General features: G+C 52.4%; 1 protein-coding gene across 1 annotated transcript; it reads left to right on the forward strand.

Annotated features, from left to right (window-relative positions):
• Positions 1–1235: 1235 nt before the first annotated feature.
• Positions 1236–8460, forward strand: LOC108964095 (rRNA 2'-O-methyltransferase fibrillarin; the record flags this gene model as incomplete). Its single annotated transcript, XM_050987842.1, is given in 5 exon segments — positions 1236–1334; positions 1336–1369; positions 3232–3344; positions 7322–7467; positions 8289–8460. Coding segments are annotated over 5 exon segments (414 nt in total), but the record flags the coding sequence as incomplete, so codon positions are not given.
• Between the last annotated feature and the right edge of the window lie 1328 nt (positions 8461–9788).

Raw genomic sequence — 9788 nt, forward strand, 5'->3', positions numbered from 1 at the left:
CTCAGGTGGCCAGTGGTGACCTTAGGTGACACCTGGTGACCTTGGGGGTGGGCTTTGGTGACCTTGGGTGGCACCTGGTGACCTTTGGTGGCCATCACTGACCCTCGGTGACCTTGGGTGGCACCTGGTGACCTTGGGGGTGGGCTTTGGTGACCTTGGGTGGCACCTGGTGACATTTGGTGACTTTTGATGGCACCTGGTGACCTTGGGTGGACATTGGTGGCCTTGGGTGGCCACTGATGACCTTGGGTGGCCATCACTGACCTTCAGTGACCTTGGGTGGCACGTGGTGACCTTGGGTGGACATCAACAACCTTGGGTGGACATTGGTGACCTTGGGTAGACATTGGTGACCTCAGGTGGCACCTGGTGGCCTTGGGTTGACATTGGTGACCTCAGGTGGCACCTGGTGACCTTGGGTTGACATTGGTGGCCTTGGGTGGACATTGGTGGCCTTGGGTGGACATTGGTGGCCTTGGGTGGACATTGGTGGCCTTGGGTGGACATTGGTGGCCTTGGGTTGACATTGGTGGCCTTGGGTGGACATTGGTGGCCTTGGGTGGACATTGGTGGCCTTGGGAGGCCGTCAATGGCCTTGGGTGGCCACTGATGACCTTGGGGATCTTGGTTGGCCATCACTGACCTTTGGTGACCTTGGGTGGCATCTGGTGACTTTGGGTGGACATCAACAACCTTGGGTGGACATTGGTGACCTTGGGTGGACATTGGTGGCCTTAGGTGGACATCGGTGACCTTTGGTGGCACCTGGTGACCTTGGGTGGCCACCGATGACCTCGGGTTGCCATCACTGACCCTCGGTGACCTTGGGTGGCACCTGGTGACCTTGGGTGGCCGTCACTGACAAAGGGTGACCTTGGGTGGCACCTGGTGACCTTGGGTGGCCATCACTGACCCCCGGTGACCTCGGGTGGCACCTGGTGACCTTGGGTGGCCATCACTGACCCCCGGTGACCTTTGGTGGCCATCACTGACCCCCGGTGACCTTGGGTGGCACCTGGTGACCTTTGGTGGCCATCACTGACCCCTGGTGACCTTGGGTGGCCATCACTGACCCCTGGTGACCTCGGGTGGCACCTGGTGACCTTTGGTGGCCATCACTGACCCTGGTGACCTGGGTGGCCATCACTGACCCCGGTGACCTTGGGTGGCACCTGGTGACCTTGGGTGGCCGTCACTGACCCCCGGTGTCCCCCGGTGTCCCCCGTTGTCCCCAGGAGGGCGTGGTCTACGCCGTGGAGTTCTCGCACCGCTCGGGCCGGGACCTGCTCAACGTGGCCAAGAAGAGAACGAACGTGGTGCCGGTGATCGAGGAACGCGCGGGCACCCCACAAATACCGCATGCTGATTGGTCAGTGACACACGGGTGGGGCGGGGCCCTGCACCTGGGGGGGCGGGGCTTAGAAACACCCAGGGACACCTTGGGGGCACCCCCCATAAGTACTGGCCTGCTGATTGGTCAGGAGCCATTAGGGGCGGGGCCTCACCCCGCAGAAGAAGGTACTGCTGCTGATTGGTCAGTGAGCCATTGGGGCGGGGGCCTCACCCGCATAAGTACTGCCTGCTGATTGGTCAGTGAGCCATTGGGGGCGGGGCCTCACCTGCATAAGTACTGCCTGCTGATTGGTCAGTGAGCCATTGAGGGCGGGGCCTCACCCGCATAAGTACTGCTTGCTGATTGGTCAGTGAGCCATTGGGGGTGCGGGGCCCTCACCCGCAGAAGTACCGCCTGCTGATTGGTCAGTGAGCCATTGGGGGCGGGGCCTCACTGCCATAAGTACTGCTTGCCTGATTGGTCAGTGAGCCATTGGGGGCGGGGCCCTCACCCGCATAAGTACTGCTTGCGGATTGGTCAGTGAGCTATTGGGGGGCGGGGCCTCACCTGCATAAGTACTGCTTGCTGATTGGTCAGTGAGCCATTGGGGGCGGGGCCTCACCCGCATAAGTACTGCCTGCTGATTGGTCAGTGAGCCATTGTGGGTGGGGCCTCACCCGCATAAGTACTGCCTGCTGATTGGTCAGTGAGCCATTGGGGGCGGGGCCTCACCCGCACACGTACTGCCTGCTGATTGGTCAGTGATCCCGGCCTAATCCCGGTTTTTGCCTCCTCCCCCAGCCATGGTGGGCGTGGTCTTCATGGATGTGGAATTTTGGGGATTTTTGGGTTCCTGGCTGGAATTTTGTTGGAATTTCATGGGAATTTTGAGGTTTTTGTGCAGAATTCCAGGATAATTTGGGTTAATCCGGATAATTTGTCTTAATCCCGGGATTATCCACCCTAATCCGGTTTTTAGTCTCCCTAGCCATGGTGGACCTGATCTTGGGTGGCCGTGGGATTTTGGGGTTTATTTTGGCTTCCTGGCTGGAATTTTGTGGGGAATTTTGAGCTTTTGTGCCAGATTCCGGCTTAATTGGGTTAATCCTGGGATTATCCCGGGCTAATCCTGGTTTTTGCCTCCTCCCCCAGCCATGGTGGAGTGGTGGGCGGTGGTCTTCATGGATGGGGAATTTTGGGGATTTTTTTGGGTTCCTGGCTGGAATTTTGTTGGAATTTCATGGGAATTTTGGGCTTTTTCTCCAGAATTCCAGGACAATCTGGGTTAAATCCTGGGATTATCCAGGCCTAAATCCCGGTGTTTTTTGCCTCCTCCTCCAGCCATGGTGGACCTGATCCTCCATGGATGTGGAATTTTGGGGATTTTTTTGGGTTCCTGGCTGGAATGTTTGGGGGAATTTTGAGCTTTTTCTCCAGAATTCCAGGATAATCTGGATTAATCTGGGATATTTGAGTTAATCTCGGGATTATCCCGGGCTAATCCCAGTTTTTCACCCATCCCAGCCATGGTGGATGTGATCTTGTGGGTGTGGAATTTTATGGGGATTTTGGGTTCTGGCTGGAATTTTGTTGGAATTTCATGGGAATTTTGAGGTTTTTGTGCAGAATTCCAGGATAATTTGGGTTAATCCCGGATAATTTGGCTTAATCCCGGGATTATCCAACCCTAATCCCGGTTTTTAGTCTCCCTAGCCATGGTGGACCTGATCTTGGTGGCCGTGGAATTTTGGGGTTGTTTTGGGTTCCTGGCTGGAATTTTGGGGGAATTTTGAGCTTTTTCTCCAGAATTCCAGGATAATCTGGGTTAATCCGGGATTATTTGAGTTAATCCCGGGATTATCCCGGGCTAATCCCGGTTTTTCCGCCCTCCCCCCCAGGCATGGTGGACGTGATCTTCGCGGACGTGGCGCAGCCGGACCAGACGCGAATCGTGGCGCTGAACGCGCATCACTTCCTGCGCTGCGGGGGGCACTTCCTCATCTCCATCAAGGTACAAACCAGTACAAACCAGTTAGAGACCGGTATGGGCCAGTTAGAGACAGGTATGGGCCAGTTAGAGACTGATACAGACCAGTATGGACCAGTACAGTCCACTATGAACCAGTCCAGCCCATCACTTCCTGCGCTGCGGGGGGCACTTCCTCATCTCCATCAAGGTACAAACCAGTACAAACCAGTTAGAGACCGGTATGGGCCAGTTAGAGACAGGTATGGGCCAGTTAGAGACTGATACAGACCAGTACAGACCAGTATGGACCAGTCTGGACCAGTCCAGCCCATCACTTCCTGCGCTGCGGGGGGCACTTCCTCATCTCCATCAAGGTACAAACCAGTACAAACCAGTATAAACCAGTTAGAGACCAGTTAGAGACCGGGATGGGCCAGTTAGAGACTGATACAGACCAGTACGGACAGTATGGACCAGTCTGGACCAGTCCAGCCCATCACTTCCTGCGCTGCGGGGGGCACTTCCTCATCTCCATCAAGGTACAAACCAGTACAAACCAGTATAAACCAGTTAGAGACCAGTTAGAGACCGGTATGGGCCAGTATGGGCTAGTTAGAGACTGATACAGACCAGTACAGACCAGTATGGACCAGTCCAGCCCATCACTTCACTCCTGCGCTGCGGGGGCACTTCCTTCATCTCCATCAAGGTACAACACCAGTTAGAGACCAGTACAAACCAGTTAGAGACCAGTACAAACCAGTTAGAGACTGATACAGACCAGTACAGACCAGTATAACCCAGTCCAGCCCATCCCTTCCTGCGCTGCGGGGGGCACTTCCTCATCTCCATCAAGGTACAAACCAGTACAAACCAGTTAGAGACCAGTACAAACCAGTTAGAGACCGGTATGGGCTAGTTGGACTGTTACAGACCGATACAGACCAGTATGGACCAGTCTGGACCAGTCCACGCCCATCACTTCCTGCGCTGCGGGGGGCACTTCCTCATCTCCATCAAGGTACAAACCAGTACAAACCAGTACAAACCAGTTAGAGACTGGTATGGACCAGTATGGGCCAGTTAGAGACTGATACAGACCAGTATGGACCAGTACAGTCCACTATGAACCAGTTAGAGACTGATATGCACCAGTACGGACCAGTACAGACCAGTACCAACCAGTGCAGACCAGTACGGACCAGTATGGACCAGTACAAACCAGTACGGACCAGTATGGACCAGTACAGACCAGTATGGACCAGTACAAACCAGTACGGACCACTATGGACCAGTATGGACCAGTATAAACCAGTACGGACCAGTATGGACCAGTACAGACCAGTATGGACCAGTATGGACCAGTATGGACCAGTAGGGACCAGTATGGACCAGTACGGACCAGTATGGACCAGTACAAACCAGTACGGACCAGTTAGGGACCAGTATGGACCAGTTAGGGACCAGTAGGGACCAGTACAGACCAGTATGGACCAGTACAAACCAGTACGGACCAGTAGGGACCAGTATGGACCAGTATGGACCAGTACGGACCAGTATGGACCAGTTAGGGACCAGTATGGACCAGTATGGACCAGTACGGACCAGTATGGACCAGTACGGACCAGTATGGACCAGTACGGACCAGTATGGACCAGTACAGACCAGTATGGACCAGTACGGACCAGTATGAACCGGTACGGACCAGTACAGACCAGTATGGACCAGTACAAACCAGTACGGACCAGTACAGACCAGTACGGACCAGTACGGGGCAGTAGAGGGCACGGGGTGGCTGGAACCAGTTTGGAACTGGGGTTGAACTGGTCTGAACTGGTTCTGACTGGTAGGGTTGGGTTTTAACTGGGTTGATCTGGTTCAAAGTGGTTTGAACTGGGATCAAAGCGGTTCTAACTGGGATCTAACTGGTTCTAACTGGGATCTAACTGGTGTTTCACTTGTTCTAACTGGTTCTAACTGGTTCAAACCGGTCCTAACTGCGATGTAACTGGTTCTAACCAGTTCCGACTGGCTCAAACTGGTTCAAACTGGGATCTAACCGTTCTAACTGGGATCTAACCGGTTCAAACTGGGATCTAACCGATTCTAACTGGGATCTAACTGGCTCAAACTGGGATCTAAACGGTTCTAACTGGGATCTAACTGGCTCAGACTGGGATCTAACCAGTTCTAACTGGCTCAAACTGGCTCAGACTGGGATCTAACCGGTTCTAACTGGCTCAAACTGGGATCTAACCGGTTCTAACTGGCTTAAACTGGGATCTAACCGGTTCTAACTGGGATCTAACTGGCTCAGACTGGGATCTAACCAGTTCTAACTGGCTCAAACTGGCTCAGACTGGGATCTAACCGGTTCTAACTGGCTTAAACTGGGATCTAACCGGTTCTAACTGGCTTAAACTGGGATCTAACCGGTTCTAACTGGCTCAAACTGGGATCTAACCGGTTCTAACTGGCTCAAACTGGGATCTAACCGGTTCTAACTGGGATTTAACTGGCTCAAACTGGTTCAAACTGGGATCTAACCGGTTCTAACTGGGATCTAACTGGCTCAAACCAGTTCAAACTGGGATCTAACCAGTTCTAACTGGTTCTAACTGGCTCAAACCGGTTTTAACTGGGATGTAACCGGTTCTAACTGGGATCTGACTGGTTCTAACTGGGATCTAACTGGTTCTAACTGGAATTTAACTGGTTCTGACTGGGATCCATCCAGATCTAACTGGTTTTTACTGGTTCTGACTGGCTCTAAGTGGTTCAAACTGGGATCTAGCTGGCTCAAACCGGTTCTAACTGGGATCTAACCAGTTCTAACTGGTCTCTAACCATCTCAAACCAGTTCTAACTGGGCTCTAACCGACTCAAACTAGTTCTAACTGGGCTCTAACCGTCTCAAACCAGTTCTAACTGGGATCTAACCGTCTCAAACCAGTTCTAACTGGGATCTAACCGTCTCAAACCAGTTCTAACTGGGATCTAACCATCTCTAACCGTCTCAAACCAGTTCTAACTGGGCTCTAACCGTCTCAAACCAGTTCTAACTGGGCTCTAACCCGTCTCCAGCCGTCTCTAACCATCTCAAACTGGTTCTAACTGGGCTCTAACCATCTCAAACCAGTTCTAACTGGTCTCTAACCGTCTCAAACCAGTTCTAACTGGTCTCTAACTGTCTGGAGCCGTCTCTAACCATCTCAAACCGGTTCTAACTGGGATCTAACCGTCTCAAACCAGTTCAAACCGGTCTCTAACCATCTCAAACTGGTTCTAACTGGTCTCTAACCATCTCAAACCGGTTCTAACCGTCTCTAACCGTCTCAAACCGGTTCTAACCGGTCTCTGACCGTCTCAAACCAGTTCCAACCGGTCTCTAACCGTTTCAAACTGGTTCTAACCAGTCTCTAACCATCTCAAACTGGTTCTAACTGGTCTCAAACTGGTTCTAACCAGTCTCTAACCGTCTCAAACCAGTTCTAACCGGTCTCTAACCGGTTCTGACTGGTCTCTAACCGTCTCAAACCGGTTCTAATCGGTCTCTAACCATCTCAAACCGGTTCCAAGCGGTCTCTAACCGTCTCAAACCGTCTCAAACCGGTCTCTAACCGTCTCAAACCGTCTCAAACCGGTCTCTAACCAGTCTCTAACTGGTTCTAACTGGTCTCAAACCGGTTCTAACCGGTCTCTAACTGGTTCTAACTGGTCTCAAACCGGTTCTAACCGGTCTCTAACTGGTTCTAACTGGTCTCAAACTGGTTCTAACCGTCTCTAACCGTCTCAAACCAGTTCTAACCGGTCTCTAACCGGTCTCTAACCACCTCAAACCAGTTCCGACCGGTTCTAACTGTCTCAAACCGGTCTCTAACCGTCTCAAACCGGTTCTGACCGGTCTCTAACCGGTTCTAACTGGTCTCAAACCGGTTCTGACCGGTCTCAAACCGGTTCTAACTGGTCTCAAACCGGTTCTGACCGGTCTGTGACCGTGTGCCACGGTTGCGGCTCAGGCCAACTGCATCGACTCGACGGCGCCGGCCGAGGCCGTGTTCGCGGGCGAGGTGAGGAAGATGACGGCCGAGAGGATGAAGCCGCAGGAGCAGCTGACCCTGGAGCCCTACGAGAGGGACCACGCCGTGGTGGTCGGCGTCTACCGGTGACTGGGACATACTGGTTTATACTGGGAGGGACCGGGAGGGACTGGGGGGAAAAAACCTGGGAGGTTTAGGGTAAAAAATGGGGATTTTAGGGGTGAAAATGGGGATTTTGGGGGTGAAAAAGGGCCTGAGATGGACTGGGTTATACTGGTTTATACTGGGAGGGACTGGGGGGAAAAAACCCAGGAGATTTAGGGACATAAATGGGGATTTTAGGGTGATAAATGGAGATTTTGGGGTGAAAATGGGGATTTTGGGGGTGAAAAAGGGCCTGAGATGGACTGGGTTATACTGGGATGGACTGGATTATACTGGGACAGACTGGGAAGAACTGGTTTATACTGGGAGGGACTGGGAGGGAAAAAACCGGGGAGATTTAGGATCAGAAATGGGGATTTTAGGGGGGAAAATGGGACTGGGATGAACTGGGTTGGACTGGTCCATACTGGTCCATACTGGTCCGTACTGGTCCATACTGGTCCCTACTGGTCCGCACTGGTCCCTATTGGTCCCTACTGGTCCGTACGGTCGTACTGGTCTGTACTGGTCCCTACTGGTCCGTACTGGTCCGTACTGGTCTGTACTGGTCCGTACTGGTCTGTACTGATCCGTACTGGTCCATACTGGTTTATACTGGTTCGTACTGGTTCGTACTGGTCCTTACTGGTTTATACTGGTCCGACTGGTCATTGGTCCGTATTGGTCCATACCGGTTTATACTGGTCCGTACTGGTCCATACCGGTTTATACTGGTCTGTACTGGTTTTTACTGGTTTTTACTGGTTTTCACTGGTTTTTCTCACCGTCGCTCTCCCCCCAGGCCCCCCCCAAAGGAGAAATGACGTCATCGCTCCTCCGGCCCGCCAGGGGGCGCCAGCAGCGGGGGCGTGGCCTAACCCGGAAGTCAGAGAAGCTGCTCAGAAGTGGGCGTGGCCTGTGGCGGGAGTGGGCGTGGCCTAACCCGGAAGTGGGGGCGGGGTTTGGGGTGGGGGAGGGGCCCGGGGGGGTTTTGTTAAATAAAGGAGAATTAATTAATGAGCCTCGTTAATTCATTAATTAATTAGGGCTTAATGAACGGCTGGGGGCGTGGCCAGTGGGGTAACGGGCGGGGTCGAGGTGATTAATGGAGTTATTAATTAGGGGGTCATTAATGAATGGTTATTAATTGGATCTAATTAATTAATTAATTACTGCAAGGGGTTAATGAGCCCTAATGAGGGGGATGGATAATTAGAGAGGCTGTTAATTAATGAATCGGCTTTGTGCAATTGGTTTAGGTGGCTAATTAGGGGCATTAATTGGGGCTAATTAATGAATTAGCTGGGGGTTAATTAATTATGGGCGTAATGAGGTGTTTAATTAATTAATTACTGGGGGTGGTTATTGAGTGGGAGCTGTTAATTGGGGTGATTAATTAATGGATGTTGCTAATTAGCTGTGGCATTCATTAATTGGCCTTTTAATGGGGTTAATTAATGAGGGCTAATTAATGGAGGTTAATTAATGCCAGGGTTAATTAATGATGGGGTTTAATTAATTAATGGGTTAAGTACTGGGGGTTAATTAATGACAGATAATTAATGCCAGGGTTAATTAATGGGGGTCTATTAATGGGGTTAATTAATGAGGGGTAATTAATGGGGGCTAATTAATTACTGGGGGTTAATTAATGCTGGGGGTTAATTAATGCCAGGGTTCATTAGGGCCGGGTTAATGAATGAACTCCGGTTAATTAACGGGAGCTGCCGTTAATGAGGGGGGAGGGACTGGGGGGACTGGTTTATACTGGTTTGAACTGGGAGCACTGGGAGGGACTGGGATGGACTGGGAGGGGTCACTGGGGGTTACTGGTCTGAACTGGGAGCACTGGGAGGGAACTGGGAAGGACTGGGGGGGATACTGGTTTATACTGGTTTGAACTGGGAGCACTGGGAGGGAACTGGGATGGACTGGGAGGGGTCACTGGGGGTTACTGGTCTGAACTGGGAGCACTGGGAGGGAACTGGGATGGACTGGGAGGGGTCACTGGGGGTTACTGGTCTGAACTGGGAGCACTGGGAGGGAACTGGGATGGACTGGGGGTGATCACTGGTTTATACTGGTTTGAACTGGGAGCACTGGGAGGGAACTGGGATGGACTGGGAGGGGTCACTGGGGGTTACTGGTTTGAACTGGGAGCACTGGGAGGGAACTGGGATGGACTGGGAGGGGTCACTGGGGGTTACTGGTTTGAACTGGGAGCACTGGGAGGACTGAGGGGTCACTGGGAGTTTACTGGTGAACTGGGAGACTGGGTGAACTGGGAGTACTGGGAACTGGG

The sequence above is a fragment of the Serinus canaria genome, unplaced genomic scaffold (assembly GCF_022539315.1).
Source record: "Serinus canaria isolate serCan28SL12 unplaced genomic scaffold, serCan2020 HiC_scaffold_312, whole genome shotgun sequence".
Taxonomy (NCBI): Eukaryota; Metazoa; Chordata; class Aves; order Passeriformes; family Fringillidae; genus Serinus; species Serinus canaria.